Source organism: Vanellus vanellus, assembly GCF_965231255.1.
Source record: "Vanellus vanellus genome assembly, chromosome: 4".
Classification (NCBI taxonomy): Eukaryota; Metazoa; Chordata; class Aves; order Charadriiformes; family Charadriidae; genus Vanellus; species Vanellus vanellus.
This window is the reverse complement of record NC_138909.1, coordinates 20,100,171-20,122,000: the sequence shown is the minus strand read 5'-3', so window position 1 is coordinate 20,122,000 and position 21,830 is coordinate 20,100,171. Positions and strand designations below refer to the sequence as shown.

General features: G+C 45.4%; 2 protein-coding genes across 2 annotated transcripts in view; both read left to right on the top strand.

The window, feature by feature from the left end:
• The window catches only part of LOC309671218 (AF4/FMR2 family member 1-like), a gene marked incomplete at both ends in the record, with an annotated part of 34,882 nt that extends 25,962 nt beyond the window's left edge, over positions 1-8,920 (top strand). The window contains 8 exons of the mRNA XM_082482423.1: positions 259-350; positions 1,328-1,391; positions 2,235-2,371; positions 3,562-3,633; positions 4,255-4,348; positions 4,451-4,494; positions 5,880-6,109; positions 8,799-8,920. Of these exons, the coding sequence (XP_082338549.1) occupies positions 259-350; positions 1,328-1,391; positions 2,235-2,371; positions 3,562-3,633; positions 4,255-4,348; positions 4,451-4,494; positions 5,880-6,109; positions 8,799-8,920 (855 nt within the window). The remainder of the gene's footprint in view (positions 1-258; positions 351-1,327; positions 1,392-2,234; positions 2,372-3,561; positions 3,634-4,254; positions 4,349-4,450; positions 4,495-5,879; positions 6,110-8,798) is intronic.
• Positions 1-21,830, top strand: part of LOC309670951 (kelch-like protein 8) — a gene marked incomplete at its 5' end in the record, with an annotated part of 421,963 nt that overhangs the window by 92,758 nt on the left and 307,375 nt on the right.

The window sequence follows — 21,830 nt, the reverse complement described above, 5'->3', positions numbered from 1 at the left end:
ACCTGTGACTTAATTTCTCAATGCTTGGGAAAAGTTTGAGTGGTATTAAGCCTTACTAGCAGTCAGGTAAGAAGCCAAGTTTCTATTTCTGTTATTGGATGGGGTGCTGGGGAAGAAGGTAAGAAGATGGTGAGAACCTGGAGAGTAAACTGTGCCTGGGACAACTAAATATTTTCTCTTGAAATTTAGGAAAGCCAGGCTTTGGAATTGATTTAGATGTACCTCTCTAACCAGCTTTATCTCTGCTCTGTTTTTCAGGGATCTGTAGGGGATGTCACAAATCCTTTCCCAGTGCCTTCTTTGACGAATGGTACCTCCAAGTCAAGGAGACCTCAACTCAACTTTGAAGAGTAAGTTGTTGTTTTACACCCCTTGTCTGTACTTTCTGAAGACACCAGGCAAGCCTGGCCTTGCAGCCGCCCTGGCTTCTGCTTCCTAATGAGCCCTTCTTTTGGGAGGAAAGAGAGAGGAAGAGATGTCTGAGACCTGCCCTGTACTGTCTTCTCATGCCTGGGACTTACTCCACCCCCCACAAAGCAAAGGTCTCATTACAACAGTTCTTGGCTTGAGGGAAGCTACTCTGGAAATTAGGTACTTTTTAACTCTGAGAGGTGTCTCATGCCTGCCAACAAGTGATGGGTTTTGATTTATGTGTTTCTTGGCAAGCGGCAAATTCCTCTGTGACAAGGTGCTGGGCAGGCAGCTGACTTTATCTTGAGAGGGCATGACTCACTCGTTAGTGTACAGGTGGCTGTGTGCCATTTGCACGGTGAATAGATTATCCCAGTGCACAGAAATGTGTGTCATGATTGAGACCCAAGACCTGTAGAAGCCTTGGTGACCGTATGTCTTGTAAGCAAATAGCTCGAATGCAAGCTCTCTTGGTCCAAGATGACAGTGTGGTACTGCAGAGTTTACTGTATGTTTCAATCAGAATGTGTTTGTGGTATTGTACTTGAGGAACGGCAGGAGATCACACAACTACTGTCTTTCCATGGGAGCAAAGAAGTAAACTTGGCCTCATAGTAACCTAACTTCTGGTGGATTTTTATTTCAAAATGTAAGTTTTCAATGTCATTCTAACATACATTTTTTAAGAAATCAATTAACTTTATCTGTGCGTTCAGCTGCTGCGTATTTCTGAACAGGCAGACAACATTCATTTAGTGATTATCATAATTGTAAGGTGTGTTTGATAAGACTGTAACAGGCTTACCAAAACACGATGTTTGGACTCATAGCATCCTATAGATCTGAAGGTAAAATTGATAATTATCCCCCCCTTTTTCTCTGCTTTCTGTTTTTCCACTCTCTGTCCCCAATTCAGACAGCATCCGACAGAATACTACATAGAAGAGGCCAAGAGGCTGAAGCACAAAGCTGATGCAATGGTAAGTCCTGGCCCTGTGCTAAAATGTTAACCTTCTCTTGCATTCGGACCAAATACCTGTGTGCATGTGAATAAGATTCGCTCGCTAACATTACTTCCATACTCGGAGTACGTTCAAGTTATATGTGGGGAGGCTGTCTTTATTTGCCAAATGTTCAGACATTTCCCTTTGTTGTAAAGACATCTAGGGAATATGCCTGGAGAACGGGATTTGGAATTGACATTGCCTGAGGTTAGCAGGCCTGTTTGCTTTGCAGAGCTATCACAAAGTCCTCGGAAAATACAAGGAACAGTTAGTTTTAAGACAGTTTACTCTGAAACATCAGGATCCTGACAGTAATTGTGTTGCTGGCGAACAAGACTTGGAAGTGCCCTTTGTGGAATGGGACTGACTTTCTCCACTGTGTGCAGTTTAACAGTGTGTATGAATGAGCGCTTTTTTTTATTGCTAATTATGGCTCAGTCAGATAATGTACATTTGCTAATTGTCGTTTACTTGTGAAAACGAAGTGAGGGAATACTGCAGAGGAAAAGCCTCATCTGCCTTTCATGAGGCAGGCCTCCAAGACCAGAAAATAATATCCAAGAAAAGTGAAGATGGTGAATTACTGGAGGAAAACATTGAGCAAGAGGAAGAGATACAAATAGCCAGAGCACACAAAGCTGATGACTGGGCCCACATTAGGGCTACTGCTGAGAACCCTTTAATTATCTCCTGGAGGCCCGACTTGCATCTTTTTCTTTCTTGAAATCCTGCCTAACTAGGGAGAAAAAAGGAAATCAGGTACACTTGAGAGAAGTAGTTTTTGTCTTAGTCTAAAAATGAGAATTTTCTTCCCAATAGACCGACAAGACTGGAAGGGCCTTTCAGTACCTAGATGCTGCCCTCTCCTTCATTGAATATGGGATTGCCTTGGAATCAGATGCATCAGCACCAAAATCAGCTCACAGCCTATTCAGCGGCACCATAGATCTCATCAAGTAAGCGGTTTTCAAAGTGCGATGGTTAGGCTGCGTGTTTGGAGGGGAAGGGTTAGTTGCATTGCTTGTTTGCAACTGTGGCCAGTTTGGATTCCCACCATGGAGCAGAGTTCAGGTTGCTGTACAAGCACGAGAAAGACCATCCGGAGGCATCAGAGGCAAATCCTTTGAAGTGCTTCAGCATTGCTTATCAGAAGAAGTAGGCACCGTGTCCTCCTCAGCATTTGAGCCTTGCAGCTGAGGTACACCAGAGGATGCTGGCTATGACAATCAAGGCCATGAAGGAGTTTTTACTTCATACAGGTCTGAAGTTGCTTTTGCATGTGAGCTCAGTAGTATTTAAATTAAAAAAAAGCAAAGCAAAGATATAGCATGTGGAAGAACAGTTTGTGTCCCAAAGGTCTTGTAGCTTGATTGAAGGCAGACTTTGCTGGTTTCTCCCATGTGTCTTTCTACTAGTACACTTTATTGAGGTTTCTTTTAGCAACCTTCCCCATTTAGTTTCACAGCCATTGTAGATGCACGTAGATAATATGACGTATACAAGCAGCACAACCCAAGTAACCATGTATTGGGTAGAAAAGAGGCAGGTATCGGTTATTCATACCGAAATTACAGGTTATATGAGTGTTTTTGAGAGCTGATTTGACTTCTTGCCTTAGAGCTGAAACAGCTGTCAGTTTTTTGGGTTTTTTTTTTTGTGGTAGACTTCAAACTTTTTAAATTACATTGTTTGCTTTGTGGTCTTGATGGACTGTATTTCCAAGATGCTGTTGTTGCTTTATTTTCATAAAGGAGACTTGCTTGTTTGTTGTTAGCCAAAAGAAACATTTCGACTAAGATGTCTGTCTTGTCCAGAAACAATTGAATTCATATTTCACCTTCAGTAGTAGGGGCACCTCTTCTGGGTCCCAGGCCTGTAAGTTAGCGTGTAATCACTGTAAGAGGAGAGTGGGTCGCATAAGGGGTCACATCTGTTCGTGCTGCGTGGAAAACAACGCATTCTGAGACAGTACTCTGCTCAAGATCATACAAAGCACTCAGTGCCAGGACTTAAGAAGTCAAGGCAGGTTTAGGTTTCATGACTTTTGGACTGATGTTAGAGATAACGGCATGCGCTGTTTTTTCATAAACAGCAGGACTTCAGAGCACTGATGGCTGACAAGATTCTGTTTTTTTTGTTTCCTTAGATTCATCATGACATTGAAATCCTTTACGGACTCCTCAGCATCTTCACATGAAAAAATCTTTGCCGTGTTTTGGTTTGTAACTGTTTTTCTCTGCCTTCCTATTCTGTGTTTAGACTCGATAGAGTGAAAGACCCATTACTTTCAGGGGCAAAGGAATGAGTTAAATGGGAATCAGAGTTCCACAAGGGAAAAAACCCACAGAATAAAAACCAGAATGAACTGGAACATCTCTAAAGTGAGCCACGTTATCACAAGGGACCACATGTGGAAGGCACAGGCTCTAAAATTTGATCTGCTGGTAACCTGAGAGCACACAAAGGCTTTCACCTAAGGTGAAAGAATGCAATTTGGCTGCCCATGTTTGAGCCATGTAACTGAAGCTGTCACTGAACATAGCTGAGGCACTTCTGGACAGGGGTTTAACGGGCCTGTTGCACCAATAAGAGGTCGGGCACCTGTTTGAATATAACACCAGACATGGCCCGCCCTTGTTTTGTTTTGTGTTTTTTTTTTCGCCTTGTGATTTTTTCACAGGGTCCTTTTTTAAGATGAGCAGGAGGAGGAGAAATTCTGAGCTTTCTTGACTTTGCAGTACGGCTGATGTGTGCCTGCCTCTGTCCCACAAGGCTGATGACTGCTGAGCAGGCAGCAGCGAGCATGAACACTGACGCTTGGGTGTGTTTCTGTTCACAGCATGCGCTGCCAGTCCATTCTGCACATGGCAATGTTTCGTTACAAAAAAGACACTGCAATCAAGTATTCCAGGATCCTGAAGGACCACTTTAAGGTAGGGCACAGATATTACCAATCTGCCAGCTGAATGGCTGCGGCAGTTACTGATGTTGGCCGAATAGCCCAAATCTAACAAGAGTTCTGTTCCTTGCTGCAGAGTTCTTCCAGAGTAACACAAGCACCTTCTCCATGTGTTGCAAGGTAAGATTTAAAAATACATATGTTGTAATGCGTCTGTAAGGGTGTGAGTGAAAACAATAGCCGGAATATTTGAGTTGCTAACTGCATTTGAGAGCGCCTCACCTCTCGCTCTTTCTTGCCACCTGAAATCACGCTGTTAGGGGGCATGAGTATTTTTCTTCTCTCTCTCTCCTGTCTTTTCTCGTTGGAAAGGGGTTGTTTTTGTGTTATGAGGTCCAGAGTTACAGCATATCAAGAAGAGCAGTTCTCCACCAGATAAGCAGATCAGAGCAAGGAAGGTATCGTCACTATGCTGTTTCAAAGCCCCTGTTGTCATCTTTTTTCTGTTAGAGATCCCTTGAGACTTAATGGGATAGCATCCCCATCTCCCTGGCCACTGTCCAGTATGATTATGCCTTTGTCCTGGGGTAGCATAACTTTGAGGTGATACTTCAATATTTGTCTCTTTAGCTTAGTCACCAATTAAGAAAAAGAAACTAATTTTCTAATTTATGAGTTATTGAGCGTTTTGTCCTTTCTATGTATCTACAGCAGCGTTGCTCTGTCTGTGGCAGCAAAAGTAAAGGGCAAGCTATCACATAACAGTGTTTCACCTGATGCCCTGCAGACTGGGCCTGTGTTTTTACGACAATGAGTAAGAAAGAGTTTTTCTGTGTGCTGTGGTAATTGCATTTGGCAGATAGCTACCTGGTTCCACGTCTGTCCCTTTTAAACTCTGCAGCTGAGAGAGGGTTGTTTGGTCTTTAATATCAATGCTGAAATTCCAGTTATTTTTCTGCTGCCTTGCACAATATAGTTTATTGGGAAGTCAATGGTCTCCCAAGAGCAGTGGTGGAAGCCCTTTCATACCAGGTACTAAAAGTTAAGTTGGTAGAAGTGGTGGGGGTGAAGTGATGTGACGAAGCCAGCCTGTGTCTGGAAGGCGGGCAGCTGACTGCATGTAGCTTCCCTACATCTATAAATAAGTGTGGGTAGGCGCACCTGGCTGCTTTGACTAGCTGTCAGAAAGCTCCAGCCTCTATAAGTGGTGAGCTTCAGCATGCCTGAAATGGAAGTCGTTAGAAAGAAAACACTCAGATAATCTGGTGAAGGCTTCCACAAATAGGTGTAGATTTTGGAAGGTATGGATGGCCCTTTCTGATGTCTGGTTCTGCATTTTCTTTTGTCAAGAGGAGTCCTTAGAGTTGCAAATCACTTCAAAAAACTTGGCCTTGCACTTGAAGGACAATTACTTGTTATGTTGCTGAACACATCTCAGTTTTCAATCCTCCGCTCCATACTGCAGGCCTGGATGATAGCGGATAGCTCCTGGCATAAGATAGTCTTGTGGCAAGGCTTTTAACTCTGAAGTTAAATGTTCACGATGGTGTTTCTTTCTCCTGCAGAAGCACAGGCATGCCTTCTGCTCTTTCTCCAATGTCCTCTCCTGCCGGTTCTGTGAGTTCTCAGCCGGGATCGAATGCTAGCAACTGCAGTGGCAACAGCATTGGCTCTTCAATCACTGTCCCCTATAATATCCCAAGCATCACCTCTTCCTATGTCAACATCACTTCCTGTATCCTCTATGCGTATGATATTTGGGAACAGGCTGATGCACTGGCCAGGAAGAATAAGGGTAAGTTTTTGCCTTCTGGCTTTTCTGTCTTGTGTGTTGTGGTTATGTGTATGTTCTCGCTTAAATCCTAACACTCAACGGAGCAAACACCATACCTAAAGATCAAAGCATTAAATATGTTGAAATAGACAGCTATGGCATATTGGCAGGTTATTGGCAGAGATACTTGATGGTGATATATTGAGGAGTGTTCCAATTAAAAGATAGTCTTGGCATCCTCAAACGTCTAAGAGCTAAGGGATGAGGGTATCAAATGCAGGAAACCAGCCAACTTGCTTCATGGTAACACAAGAAGCGTAAGGGGTTTTTTGCTGTTTGTTTTTCCCTTTGGGGCGCAGAGCTTTTCTGAGTCGGTTCACTTTCTATAAAAACAGCTTTTTGGCCTGTAGCATTGTGTTTTAGTTTGTTTGTCAAACTTCCAGGTATTTTTGTCTTGAAAACGGTGAAACTGGCTTCTCTAACAGAGGATCTGAGCAGCACTTGAATTGGAGTCCTTGCTGGGCACGTGACCAGTATTTGCCGGTAGCATTTCCTAAAATTGCTGCTACTTTTTTTATTTTACAGTTTTGTTAATAAAAAAGTTGTATTGTCCTGTGGTACAAGCAGTGGTGAGTAAGCAAAAGCCCTAGAGTGGGTGCAGTTCTATAACCTGCCATCCCACGTGGCATTTGCAGTGTCATTTTTCATCAAACACAAAGTTTTGTGAGCTACTGTGGGCAAAGGGACGTATTGCCACGGTCTGTTGGCAAACTTGCAAAAGAAAGTAACCATGATGCGCCTGGCTGAATTGTTGGAAGGCTGTAAAAGTACTCATGCTAATGAGGCAGTTGCTGAAATTCAAAAGGCTTTGCAAGTCACCTTTGAATAAAGTAACTCCAGTTGTTGGCTGTCTTGTGAGCACATCTGTGCTCGCAGCAGTATTTTGGATTATGTCCTCAAAAGGCTGATAAAAGACTGTCACACAGAAGGCTCAGTGGATACTGCTGGTAAGCCAGAGGAATGAGTCATGGAGGAAGACCTGTAGGAGGGACAGCCTGAGCACAATCTTTCATCAATCAAGAGTAAATTCAAAACCTGCTCTGTGTTGCAGTAAATACTCTCAAGGGAGTGGATCTGTGCAGGAGAACAGTAAATACTCCTGTAGGCTTTGCATTTGCTGTCACTGTTCAGGACGGTGGAGGAGTTCCAGTTCTGATATTTGTTGATATTTGGTGTAATGTACAGGTTCTAAGAGGTACAGAGAGTGAGTACCTAAAACTATTGAAAAGGCCACATCCTTGATTCTTTTATGCAATTCATAGGGCTTAAGAAGAAGAAGAAAGAGCAGTGGCCTTCAGCTATCAAGTTCCCTTAAATGGAGAAGTTAGTGGAAAGCAGTTAGTTATAACTGATGTCCAAGGCACTTGTGCTGAAGTGCTTTCTGGCGGGTCCAAAACTAGGTGCTTCCAGTGCAGGACCCGGCTCCTCACTTCAGAGCAGTGCGTAATTCAGATCATGAGGCTGTAACACGTTGCCTTCTGGCCTCTGATGTTCCACAGCAATGACGAGCAGAGGTTGCATGTGTGCATGTAAAGTCACTCTCCTTTCACGTGGTGCTGTGGTCACAGATCAGATTAACTTCTGTTTGCTCAGGCAGGGAGTTTGGACTCCTTGTCTCTGCTTGCAGCTCTTCTGTTCCCCATGAAGGGAATGGATACCCATTTTGTAAACAAAAGAAGGAAAATCAGGGGAAATGCGTTTTCTGCTTCTGAATTGGAAAGTATTAGAAGGAAAGCGTTGTGTTCTCTGCTTCTGAAGAGTTCCTTGCACAGCCAAGCAGAAATTTTCAGCCTCCAGGTTCAATCTTTGTGTGTAAAAAAGTAGAGCTGAGAATGGCCAGGTTCTCAAAAGGTATCTGGCAAGACGATTGAGGCTGGAGGGACTGGGGTGAGCCCGTGTTGCTGGAAGGCAGGTCACGCAGCAATGTCTTGGAAAGGTGTGATAATTTCCTGTAACTCACTGTCACCTGCCGAGATGATTGCCAGCGCAGAGCAGGGCATTTAGCCTGCCAGCACCTCCCGGCAGGTTCAGATATGCTGCAAGATCCATTTTCTGCCTGTGCCGGAGGAGGAGCACGGTGCCTGAATTTGGTGGCAGGATAGGACTCTGTTAAATCTGCCTGATGTGCCCAGCTGTAAGCAACTCAAATCAGAGCTGTATAGCCTGCCAAGCTATCCAAATTTTTAAACCTGCTCAATTGAGAAATCATGATGCCTTCGACGTTTGAGGATGGATGAAGGAGAGGGACCAGTCCAACGACAGCTGTGTGTGCTTCTGGGCATTGCTCAGAAAGACACTCGAATTTGGCCTGTTTAAAATCTGGGGGAAGCACACAGCACATGTGTGAAGACCCAAACTTTTGCCCACCTACCATGGAGTCTCGACGTCCCTTTAAACCCAGCGGTTGGGGAGGCAGTTCAGTGTATGCAGGTGTGTGTGAGTACGTTTTCCTCTCATGTGCCCTGCCTTGTGTGCTTGGTATGCTTCCCAGCCTTCTAATGTTGCTGAGCTCTTTGCATTAATGCGTTTAATGGGACTTGCCGGCTGACAGTGTGCTGCTGTTGTCGCTCCTTGCTGCCCCCTTGCCTGTCAGACATGCCTGTTACGTGAAACCAACCACATGTTTTCTCTCTCCCTACCCTTTTTCCAGAGTTTTTTGCTGAACTCGGCACAGCGACGTGCGCTCTGGCACTGAACAGTAGCATGACTGAACTGGTACGCTACACTAGACAGGGTTTACAGTGGCTGAGACTGGAAACAAATACGCCTTAACTGGTGCTCCAGGTGGTTAAGTACCTTGAACTTTTTGCACTTTTGAAGCCTCAGAAACAGTCTGACTTGTTGAATCGTTGGATACAAAGCACCTGCAAGGGAAAATAAGTTAAGGTGGAATGGATCTGGTTACACTGGAAAAACTTTGAATGGTGTTTGTAGGGTAGCGCTTTGCTGCCTTGAAAAAGAAGAGATGGAGGAAAGCCTCGATGTTGATGGCACCTTCCTTTAAAACGACAAAGTGCAATAAATTGTCTGAATGGCTCAATGTATTGATGGTCTATAAACATTTCTATTACGAATAACCAGCAGGACAATAATCACACATGAAGAAGTGCCGACAAGAAGGAAATCTGCCTCCAGACGTTATTACGCAACATCCCACAGTCCACAACAGTTGTGTGCCCAGAAGACATGTCAGAGAAGTGTTTTTGCAAGCACGGATGCAATCTTTGGTGTCTTTGTTCCTCAGATGGCAAGTAGCAACCTCATCAGCACCGAACAGCATTATGTTACAGTAAAAACAGCAAATTGGTCTGCCTTGCCAGCTTTCCAACCTAACCCTCTTGCATTTGTCAACCAGCTGCTGTCCTGAGAATTGGGGGAAGCCACTGCCTTCAGCGCTGCAAGTTCACTTTTTAAGTCATTGCTGCTCTGGTCCTCCTCCTTGCCACACACTCGTGCACACACATGCCCTTAGCACTCGAACTATGTTACTTAGGGTCTTGCTTGGTTTAAGGCTTGTAAGCCAAACACAGCTGGGGTGCCAAAATGACCAGGTATGGTTGGAAACAGCTCTACCCTTCTTCTGTGGTGGAGGGACATTGCTCACACTGAGGACTCCTTGTCCGGTTGCTTATTGTCGCTTCAATGGGTGGGGGTGGACAGCTGTACTGGGTCACCGTGGTTGCTTGGACATCGTTCTGAGTCTGAGAGGTTACATGGGGAGGAATCGCTTCTGTTTACGTGGCTGAATGTGGAACATAAGACAAATGTTGCGTTTGGATATTTGCCTGCAACCATTGCTGGTCTCGGTGAATATCTAAGAGCAGGATTTGGTACCAAAGTAGGGCATCCTTCATGTGGGAGATGACTCACTTGCTCTTTCTCAACCAAACTACAGCATGGGCCCAGCAACTTAGAAATCTGCAACTTAGACCACTGGGATCCTGCCTTAGTCTTCCCGCACCTTCAAGGGACTGTCCTTTTATGTTCACTTTATTAAAAGCCATAGTGCATTTCAGGGATAAGCTGTCCTAACCAGTGGAAGAAAGGTCCATGTCCTCCCCCTCCCCGTTTTACCTATCAAACTTCACTTGTGCTCCTTCTCCCTGGGGGAGAGACTGCTCTGAGTAAGCCAGGGACAGAGAGGGGCTCAGCATTAACTGTTTTGTTCTCAGGAAGCGCAGGGATGGCCAGCTGGCCTGAAGTCTTGATGTGCACTTTGGAGCTCAATTCCAGACTAGAGGGTCGATACCTTCTTCGGACTTTATCTTCAATCAAAGCTATTCTTAGGATCACCAGCTGAGGGGGAGGAGGGAAAGAAAAAAGCTTTATTGAACCTGAAAACCTCTGTTGGAGTCTGCCAGAACCGTAGCAGAGTGTTAGGGGTAAGCGTAAGGTGAAGCAGGGACATGAGTGTGTCCCCCCCCCAGTACTTTCACTTGCATACACCCACCTCTCTCCCTGCTGCCAGGCCGGGTTCCCAACGGAGAGCCACTTGCTCACAGCTTGCCTGCCCCAGGGGGACCTGCTGCAACCCGCGAGGCAGGGTGTGCAACTGCTCCTGTCCTACCTCCAACTCGGTGCAGCCCGCGGGTGCACCAGGTCCTGTCCTCACCTGCCCTTTGGTCAATTTGCTGCCCAGATAGTGATAATCTGTTGTCCTGATCCTAGGAAAGCAAATGCAAGGGTGTCGGGCAAGCAAAGTTGGTAAGAAGACACCCGGTGAAGGCAGATGAACTATTGGCATTTGCTTCTTTACGGTTGGGAAAAGGCAGCATGCGCTCTGCTACCATGTGGAGGCGGTTGTGCAAGGGCTGCTCCCAGTCCCAGGGCAAATTCCCATGGGCTTTGGAGGAAAGGAGATCACGGGCAGTTCGTGTCAAAGGCATGTGGGGGCTATTTGGAGGCTCTCATTTCAAAAGCGATCTGTAGAAGCATCAATACCAAGCTACATAGCAGGAAGCTATGTTTTGTTTCAGGTCATGGAGAAGACTGTTTAAATAATAGGTAATTTTTAAAAAGCCATCATATTTCAACCTTGAGCCAGGTCAGAGGCCTGCAAAGGGTTAGGAAAGATGCTCATTGTTTTCACTTGGGCCTGTTCAGGCCTTTAAAAAAAAAAAAAAAAAACCACAAACCAAAACAAACCACAAACAACCCCCAAACCAAAACATAGCAGTGGAGGAAATAGCATTTGCCATTAGGAAAGAAAACCATGAATCCAAGAAAAAACAGCGGTGATGGTTGAGTCCCAGAAGGAGAGGAGGCAGCTATGGTGGCAAAGCAGCATCATTTCCATGCAATATTTACTTAGAAGAAATAATACACGTGTTGAAATTGTCAAATGTTCTATTTTTAAGATGCCATTTATTTAATAGCTGAAAGCCCCACTTACATGGAGATGAAGATTTCTTCTCTAACAGGAAGTCAAAAGTCTGACTGCAATGTCCTTGTTTTTGGTTTTGTCCTCTCCCCTCCCTCTTGGTTCCCATTATAAATCTGTACACCTTAAGCTTATTTGGGGGATGTATGTCCCTCTTGTTAATAACTTTTTTCCTGCCCTGTGTGTGATGGAGTTTCCGAAATGGTTGATTCATTCATCTGGGGAAATAAACAATAAATGAAGTAGCCTGTGTTATGAGTTGTTGCAAGAGTCCTCGTGTTCTCAGCTTTTTGTAGAGAAATTGTAATTTGCCTTTTCTCTCGGAATGGTCTTAGTGTTTCCCTTCTGAACGAGGTTTAAGGATGAATTTCTATACAAGAAATGTCTGTTTCAATTGCTCCCCTGTTTATCGCCCCTTGTCCTTTCCTTTAGGAACAAGAATGGGTGCAAATCTAGATGCTCAGAGTGGCAGGAGGATCACGCCTCAAGACATCTGCCTCCTGTCCTCCCGAAAGGGATTCAGGGAAGATTGTGCTGGGGTCAGCTTCTGAGAGCTGCCAGAGCCTGGCTCTGAGCACTCGCTGACCGGAAAATCCCACGGGTTGGTTTCATGCAGTTGAACAAGTTAAATAAGAAAACAAGGAGACAGGGCACACAAATGGCAGTTGAAGCGTGCTGCTTTGCGTGTGCCACAAAGGTGTTGCAGGGCACAGTGCTGGGAGGAAGGTCTGCTCAAGTTGAGTTCATGGATACGTTTCTGAAGTGCTGCAAGGAGGATTCACCTCAGGGAATCCCACAGGATTTCATGCCCCATGGTAGCTCTGCTTCTCATTGGTTAAGCAGGGTGGTCTCTTTGCAATGGCCTTACTCTTGTTTGGGGCTTTTCCCACTTTTTGTTTTATGTCGGGCAATGTAACTGTTCTTGGAAGAATGGTTTTTGCATCTCTCTGTGCACGATTGTGCTAAAATTCATGCATATCATTCAGGTCCTTTCTGCAATAGGCATTGCACCTAAGATGGTTGCTAATAATGGATGTGGTTTTCTAATGTAGTAAATTGTAGGGTATACTGAAACCTGTTTTAATACCCACTAGATATGTTGCTGTTACAGATGTATATAGCAATGTAGACTTTTTTTGGTCAATGCACGCTTAAAATCCCAATGGCAAAATTGGAATTGAAGTATGAATAAAAGGAAAAAATACCTAGTTAGTTAAAAAACAAAACAAAAACAAACCGAAATGTACCCAGATGAGCATCTGCTGGGATTTTTAGCTACAGACTAGACAGGAGGAGCTCGGTGGCGTGTTTGCTCAGGCGAGGTGGGACTGGGACTCGATTCACTGCCATCAATTAGTGTTTCAAGTGGCATGAAACCAGGTCAGCCCCAGGCTGATTAAAAGGTGCGTGGAGGGTAAGAAAAGAGGACGGGAAGATAGCTTGTGGTTGTGGACGTATGTATGTGGATTAAGCATCTGTGAATTTTGTTCTGGTTTCGGTGGGTCGTGAGGGGTAATTGGACACGAGCTGTCCTGTCTGCCGGCCAGGGTGGAGCTGGTTTTCCTGTGTCGCTCTCGTCCTCTGTCCCACCATTTCCTACCCCCTTGTGCCCCAAAAAGTATGTTTCACACACTCCTTGCTTGAGGCAAAAGCAAGGAGGGTTAGTTTTGGAGGTGGGAATGGAGATGGGGAGTGGAAGGAGGGATGCAGAGGAAGGGCGTGCGATGTGCCAGCAGGGAGGTCATCCAAAAGCCAGGGCGTGAGAAGGGGGAGCAGGAGGCCATGGGGCTGCAGCAGGTTTTGACCATCCTGCTCATCTTTCTGCCCTGGGGCAGCGCCCCCCCTTGGCTAAAAGGGTCAAAAATATTTTGGGGTGGTTTTCCAAGAATATTTTGTTGTTGTAGTTTGGTTATTTATTGAGCCTTTATTGACCAAACCTAATTTTGCAACTGTGTTTAAGTTGAGGTTTGTTATACGTTATAGATTAGCTTGCTTTCTCTCTTTGGCTTGGCTTACCCTTTTCAAAGGCAAATGTTATTTTTGGCAGTTTCTCAGCCCTATGCTGCTCTCCAAACACTAAAATAGCCCATTGGCGGCCTGTGCTTTCTTTATATTAATTGCACTTTTACTGACCCCCGTCACTACCCAAAACCAACAGTGTTCCTGGGCCATCATCTGCATTTCTGAATGTGTTTCTGTAAACTTTGCGTTCCTGAAACAAGGACTCGTGCATGTTACAATGGCAGCGTGCGATCACTGCTGGTTTGCGATGTGTTTTGTCAAGGTACAGGGTTCCTGGAATTCCCACTGGGTTTTTCTCCTCTCCTACTCAGTATTGCTGAACTTAAGGTTTTCTTTGGGTCCAGCATTTCCTATCATAGCAATACAGCAATGTTGTCCGCTTCTGTTGAGCCAGCCAAACTGCATCCCAACCGATAGCTTTTTTCTGTTCTCTTTCAATAGTTGAAGCCGTGTATCAGTCCGTATGTGGTCTGTGGCAGCTGAAAGGTATTTCTGAAAGTTGCTCCAGTCTGTGCAATTTTTTGCTTGTTACACGTGAGGTGCAGCAGGCTCTGAACTTGCTCATGAGCTTTCCTCGCTGTTCAGAGAAGAGCTAGTTAGGCTTTTGCTTTGTCTTATTTTTCCGGAGGGCGTTGGGAGAGAGAGTTGAGCAAGATGCAATCTGCAAAGCAGAGCAGGAGCTGAAGGTTTTGTGGGTGGTGTTTTCTTTGCGATGTGAATGTGTACGGTAGTGCGGTGGGCGCTGGCAGGACTCGTGTCATCAGGTCTCTGGGCAGTACGTGAATTGTGGCATGCTGGTCGAGCCACTGCCCGTCTGTTCAGCTGCCAGCCTTGCATTTCTGGGTCATTTCTGTGGGATTTCTATTTCAACTGTTACCATACAGGGTTGGGTTTTTTCTTTTTTCACCCCGCTTTAGGCATCATCTTAGAGTGTAAATAAAACTGCAATTCTCAGTGAGAATGTCCTTAAAAAGTAACTGTCAGGTTTCCTGAGCACAGAACATTGGTCTTAAATCTGTTAAATGGTCCATGTCCCGTGGGGAGTGACACGCCAGTCATCCCTCTCGCAGCAGCTCTTCCCGTGCTGGCACACCGCGGTGGCCCAGTGACGGGAGAGGTGCGACGTCTTAGAGCCCCATGGAGAAATGAGGACGCCAAACCTCTTGCAAAATGGAGTCTCCAGTGGGTAAAGATGTGCAAATAAGTGAGGGGAGGAGACTGATGTGTTTGGCTTCAGCACTGAATCCACACTCTGAGGCTTCTGTGAATTAGAAGTATCTGCCTTTTATAGTCCATGAAAAAGATAAAAATCAGATGTGTGATACAGCTTAAAAAAAAAAAAAATCTCCCCAAAGATACTGTGCCACCAATCTTTTGTTTGTCTTCTGTATTAAGGATGAATTGCTGTGTGTGTGTGTGTATGTATATATAAAATTAAAATATGAATTTTGACTTGTTTGTCTTCAAGTTCTTCAGATGAAAGAGATGTTGGTGAAAATTGTAAAGACGAAATTAAAAGCGAGCTGCCTGGGGGAGGGGGTGTTTCTTGTTTTGCTGAGATGTCTCGCCCTCCTCTGTGCTCTGCTCACGCACAGTTGCACAAGCACAGCCCCTGGGTGCAGCTTTGCTCGGAGGCGAGGGCTGGTGTGGCCATGCAATTTGTGATCATGCCACGCATCTTCCTTGGTATGCAGTTGCATTTCTTAAAATATTCGACAGCACAAACTTGTCACTGCCTTCACCTCATTGCCGCTTTTTTGAGGGAAGATATCAAAATGTTGCATTTCAGGTTTTTTAACCTTGAAGTTTGAAATTTGGGTGTTCATCCTGATGAGACCGTGATGATGGGATTCATTTTTGTAAGTACTACTCTGGCAAAATATTCAAGCGTGTTTCCAAATCCCATTTATTTTGCCTGAGTGTGGGGTATGTTTTACTGGCACAAGTGTCTTCAGAAGCTCTAGATACCTGGTACGTATGTATTTTCCTTTTTTTCTCTCCTCTAATGGTACATGCGTAGTAGTCCGATGCTGCCCTCTGTCTTTTGGTTTATAACCCGAAAAAGAAAACAGAATTAGTCTTTTGTTTTACTGGTGCCTTTTGTCTGACAGCTTTGACCTTCTTTCGGTGAGGAAGACTTTAATTAAGGGCAGTAACTAACCTTCTGCTAAAGCCCAGTCATCAGTAGGTGTGAATCAGCAGCACATGAGTGCAGGGGGATGAATCTCAGCATAACCCCAAGGGGTTGGAGATAGCAGTGCCCCAGCTAACAACTTCAGCAGGGCTGGGCTGTGTGTTTCTGTGGCCACTGGCTTTACAGAGCAGGGCAAGTGTATGCTCACATCAGCTTTCCTTTTTCCCCTCTGAGAGGCTGTGGTGGAGGGAGTGTCGGCACGCCTTGGAGCAGCGTTGTTGGCATGCCTTGGAGCAGCGTTGGTGCAAGGTGAAATGGGCTTTGTCTGAAAGCCAAAGTGCGTGTGTGTGCAGGCGTTGCAAGGAGGAAAAGAGAGTGTGTGGAGCCAGAGGGGCTGGCCCTTGGGGAAGCGTGAACTCGTAGATCTTTGGCGGTAATTAGATAAGATGGATTATGGTTAGCTGGTGTAGGGGTGCTCCAGCAACCACATCAGGTGTGGAGTGATTAAAAAGCAAGGAAACCAGCCTGGGGGGAAGCAGACCAAGGTGTGAGTTGCTGGGAAAGAAGCGGTGAGAGAGAGAGAGAGGCATGGCAGTCTCTCGGAGGTAAAAGGAAGACCTTGGGAACCAAATGGGAGTAGCGAGAGCAGCTAGGATGTCCACTGAGGACAGGAAGAAAGAAGGGCTCTTTGGCTCTGCTTTTCCATTCCTGTCCTTTCTGTCCTGCATTCACCAAGATTTTGGCTGGGGAGCTGGCACCTGCTTGGACAAAAGAAAAGTGAGAAGCAGGAGGAGAAAGTTGCCATGTGGCTTAACGTGCAATGACAATGTGACATCTAAATGCACTGATATTGGCAGCTGTAATGTGCTGTTTGTTTCATCTGGCGGCTGTTCATTTGGAGATCTGACTTGGACTGTGTCAGGACAGTTCACGGCTTTGCAATTACTTTCTTCCAGCAGCCCGTGCTGAGTTAGGTGTACTGAAAATGTGTGTAGGGGAAGATAATTTGCTTACGATTCTTGGCCCAAGTTAAGTCTTACCCATCAAGCAAATAAGGACACAAAAATGTTTCTCGTTGGCTATTGAACCAGAGCCAAGCCTCGCCGCCACTCCCAGGAATGGCTGTAGCTGTGTACTTGCAAGCTTAGACTATTAATTTTCAAGACCGTTAATTTAATAAGCATCAGAGAAATTATCCTGTGGGACGCTGCCAGGTAGCAGGGGCGCTTCAGAAGTCAGGCAGGCAGCCGTAGCCACGCACGCGTGCATTCTCTTCATCACAGCCCAGTGTACATGTGTCTTATTATCTCTGTCAGGACGCTGGCTGCCGCACCACCTGATGTAGGTTGTGTGCACTCATTGAAAGATTGAGTCACCATTTCAGTGCAAAACTTATGGCAGGTGTGTATCTGCATGGGCTTTTTGCTTGAAGTGATGGAACACGATAATCCCTGCAGACCAGACAAGTCAGATGGCAGAAATTACAAAGCTGCCTGTTGACTTTTTGTGTGTGTGTGTGTGTGTGCTGGAACATGTTGAAAATGAAACTGGAATCCAAGGAATTGCGTTAAAATGCCGTGAAGTGGCAGCAACACCAACCATGCTGACAGAGCCAGGAAAGAATTACAAATATAAGGTTCATCTCCTGGCTAAGAGTGCTTTATTTGCTGCCAGTTCCAGTCAAGAGAACATGCAAAGGTTCAGAAAATAAATACAGATGTGGTAAAAGCAGCCAGCAAAAAAATTTAAGTGGAGCGTCTGGAATAGAGTACTTGGGTTTGCAGAAATGTGCACTGCAGCGGTGTTCAAAATAGTTTTAAAAGCAGTTTCAGCCTAAATGAAAATAGAAAGCCCCATTTAACTGTGGGACTAATATGGAGTTACGGACTTTCCAAGCGTTTGTTCTACTTAAGCTTGACCAGGTTAATTGGCTGAATTTTTATCACCCGATGACAACTTATTTGTAATATGGGTCCCCGTGTCATTTGGTGTCGCAGCCGTGGTCCCATCACACAAGATCACACGGAGCATCCTGCAGCAGTCTCAGCAGACGGAGCAGACAGGCAGCAAACGAGGGAAACACAACCGCTTCTGTTTCTCATTGTGGTTCAGGGCGGTTACATTGGGCTGGAGTTGTTGGGAAGCTGCGCCATCAGGGTTGCATTTTGAGCACTCAATTTCATCTTTAACAAACCTTTCTTTACTTAGGAGTTTCCCCGAGTCGACGGGGCCTGCCCCCGTTCCTCAGTGCTTGCGGTTTGTAGATGGTTTTGCCTGTTGACAGGAATTTTCTCATGCAGCTCATTCTAACTCCTATAAGAGGTGGAATCACTCCAGAGTCAAAATGTTGTTGCAAGTGGCGGTGAGACACAGAACTGAGGTCATGCAGTTGGGATGCAGGAAGGCATCCCGACTTTAGGGAAGTGCATACACAAGCTCAGAGCAGCAAAGTAATCTCATAAAATTTCCTGGGGCTTTGACAGTCTTACTGCTGCTGGATTGTCTGCATCTCTCTTGCTGGCACTTGAATGCAGTCGGATTGAGCACAGAGTGCTGGTTTCAGAGCCTGCTGCAAGTCATGCTGGTGGCAACTGTGCTTTTATTTAATTACCTTCCCACTGCTCTAAAAAAAGTGTCTTACCAAGACAAGGAGCAAGAAAAGTTCCTGGGTTCTGATGAGTAAATTGTGCCTGATGTGTTCAGTCTCCCTACGTGCGTGCATGCTGCGAGGGTTAAGAACGCTGACGCTGGAATAACTGCCTCCGGATCCCACTGTAGGTGAAAGCAGATCCTGGAGACAGACACGGGATCCCTCCAGCGCCTGGCTGGCATCCTTGTTACCTCCTGCTTCCCTGCAGCAGCCCGAGGCAGTGGGTTGGTTGCCTGTTGGTTGTGCTGCGTAAACACAGGGTGCGCGCAAACCCTCTGCGAACGCTTGGTTGGTTGCAGGGCTGCATCCCCCTCTACAGGCAGACGTTTGGGTGAAATAATTTTCTCTCCACCCCTGTTCAAACAGGCAGAAATAGTCTTTCCGATGGGATTAAGAGTGCATGCGTGTATTTTGTTCATGGTTTAAAATATGCAAGTAGCACATGCGTTGCCTTCTAAAGTCTTCTGTCCACGTCTGAATGTTTTAGCAGTTTTGCTGCAAGCGTGGCTCTCTTAGGAATGAGATGGCTTTGGGGAACGGCAATATTAAAAAGTAATCAAAGCTGTGAAAGTATAACCAAATTCTCACAACCCTCTTTGAATGTAAACAATAAGGTATGAATTTAAGATTATTTTGAGAAGACATAATTTACAAAATTGAAATAAACACGAAGACATGCAAGATCCTTGCATCATCATGGTGTTATGGCGTGTCCTGAAAAAAATACAATCAGAAATTACTATTTTAATGTAGCAAACGGAAACCTGACTTAAAGAGAAATCTTTGTCTTTGTATTGATCTTCCATACGTAAAAGTGCTCAGACTAAAATGTCCTGAAGACAAACACAACGCGTGGCCCTTGGCAGCCGTATGGTTTGGAAGGAATTGGGAAGCCACAGTCCCAAGTCCTGAGGTGAGGAGCAGCGGCGTGCGTGAAGGCTGCTGTGAGGCAGCAGGAGAGCTGAGATGGGAGGCGACATGTCCCAGAAGCTGGGGCGGCAGCAGGGTGACCCGTAAGCACTGGCTGCGCACCAGTGTGACTGGAGATACAGGGCCAAGGGGGCTGGTCGGGAGTGGTCGAGTCTGGTCTTGCTCCTCCCAGAAACCCATGACGGTGTTCAAATCAGCAGGCTGGAAACTTGGACGTGAGTAACTGTGACCGCACTTGATTCTTACAAACTGATTTTTTCTATGTGTTTAAAGGATGTTCTAACGGACATCTTTGGGTTCATGATTTTTATGGGTCAGTTCAAGGCTTTTAGGTGCAGGAAAAACATTAACAGAAGCAGTAACAATTTGGGATTCGGGATCATTTGGGATCAGAAGTTGCATCTAAACATGATGCACGATTTCCTGAGCTTGGATGTTTAAATACTTTGCTATAGCAAATCCCGAGTTTAGTTCTAAATTAGACGATGCGGTGGGAGTTAGGGCCTGCTGCCACTGGAGGGCTGCCTCACCACGGGGAGCCAGGGTGGGCTACATTCTCCCCTCAGCCTTGGGGGGGTGGGGTACTTCTTTGTCATCATTATCCTGTTGCCAGTAAGAAGAAAAACGAGTTTGCTGGTGTTAAATGACGAGGGCTTTATATGCAGGTAAGTCATTACTTTGTTGCCACAGTAATCCTACGCTTTTTTAAATTTTTGATATTTTGACATCATTATCACATTTCCAGCAATAATGTTTCTAAAAACAGTTCTGCAAAAAATATTTGTAGTTCTGGTGCTATCTAAGATTAATAATGTGGACAGCACTATACTGGCAAGAGGGTTGTTCCTTGTAAACCTTTTCTGCAGTTTTCCCGCCAGCCCTTAACAATACGCCTCGGAAGCCCGAGCACAAATAATGTTGGGGGGGAGGGTTGCGTACGAATTGAACTACAAGAGAAGTGTCTGTCTTACAGTCGTGTTCAGCCCTAGTGCCACTTGATTTCCAGCTATGGGGTTGACAGCAGAGCTCCTCCCACACCGCAGGGAATCCCACTGCATTTGCTGTAACCTTATTTCCCTGCTGAACACGCACGTCTCCCTTTGGTGCCTGGAAGGCGGCGGCTGTCAGTGTGGTCCGGATGCGTGTGAGTTATTCACAGGCTGCACCCTTGGGTGCTAGCACTTTCCCATCAAGAGGAGAAAAGTATCAACTGGCACACAGCACCCCCAGGCAGCTTGGTTTCACAGTCAGTACTACTTTGTGGAAAATCTTCCCCCCACTCCCCCTCAAGTTTTAGTGTTATCCAGGACATCCATAGAAAAACGTGTTTGTTTCCAGAGAGGGAACCTGCACCTCTTGGTTCCAGCCCTCCTAGCCAGGTCAAGAGCCACAACGGTGTCAACATCCTTGCCGGGGGGCAAGGGCAGGAGCAGGGTGGTATGGTTTGCAGCCGTAACGCAGGATTTTCTCTGCTGACAAAGGTTTCCGGTTGGGAATTATACTCTGCAGAAACCAAAAAAGACTCATTGTTTTAACCTTTCCCCACAATAGCATGCTCCAGTCATGCTAGAAACAAGGTGCTTTGAAGTACAAATGTTTTATTGCAATGTTTCATTATTTACAGTACCGTCCACTTTGTCCCAAAGTGCAAAGCCATTTGAAACAGAAAAGCTAAATGATAGTAACTCAACAGCGAAACGTGATTGTACCTTATGGTCGTACTGCCCTGCCTCTTCCCTGCTACTGCGTGCAGAGAAGTTTGCTGCTCTCCCTCGTCACTTGGAACAAACTTTGGTCACAAAGGATTGTCAGTTGTCGGTCTGTTCGTGGTGATGCAGGAACAGCAATGTGCAGTCTTTCCAGCTGGACGTTACTTGGAATACAGGGCTTCTGAATGCGTAACAACAGAACTTTGTACACAACACTGTCAAGTTCATATTTCAATTTTTCGTGTAAGTACTGGTTTATTTCCAATTCTTTTTGTTGCTGATTCTCTTTGGTTTATAGAAGCTTTAAGTCATCTGTTTTGAGGCTTAACTATCTTAAAAGAGCCTGTACCTCTAGAATTACCACTGAGTTGCTACTGGCTACTGAAAATGGACATGTCATCTCCTAGAACTGCATTTAAAGGTCTTTACAGAATACTGCAACTTTTACCGTACGTTTCCATTTTGTATAAAAATGGTGACTCGGACACCTCTGAAGCTGACATTTTCACACACTGCCATCTTAAAGTAGGACAAATTACACTCGTTACTTCAGGAATGACCTCTCAACAGAAACTTGCCTTTGGGGGGGTAGTTACTACAAATTTTATTTGAAGACTTGAGAATCCCAGTATTCTAGTGGGTAAGCTCAGGTCAAGAATCTTTTCAGCTTTCTAACGAGTATATTAGCTTGAGAAAGTACATTGAAAGACAGGTTTCAGACCAAGTACCTGCTATTTCCACTGCTGCCAGCAGTCCCTTCGGACATGGGCAGTGAACTTCTCTGCTCCACTTCTCTTAGTGTGCAACAGGGATGTCGTTACCTTCTAAAACTTGAGACGCTTTGTGTTACAAAGCTC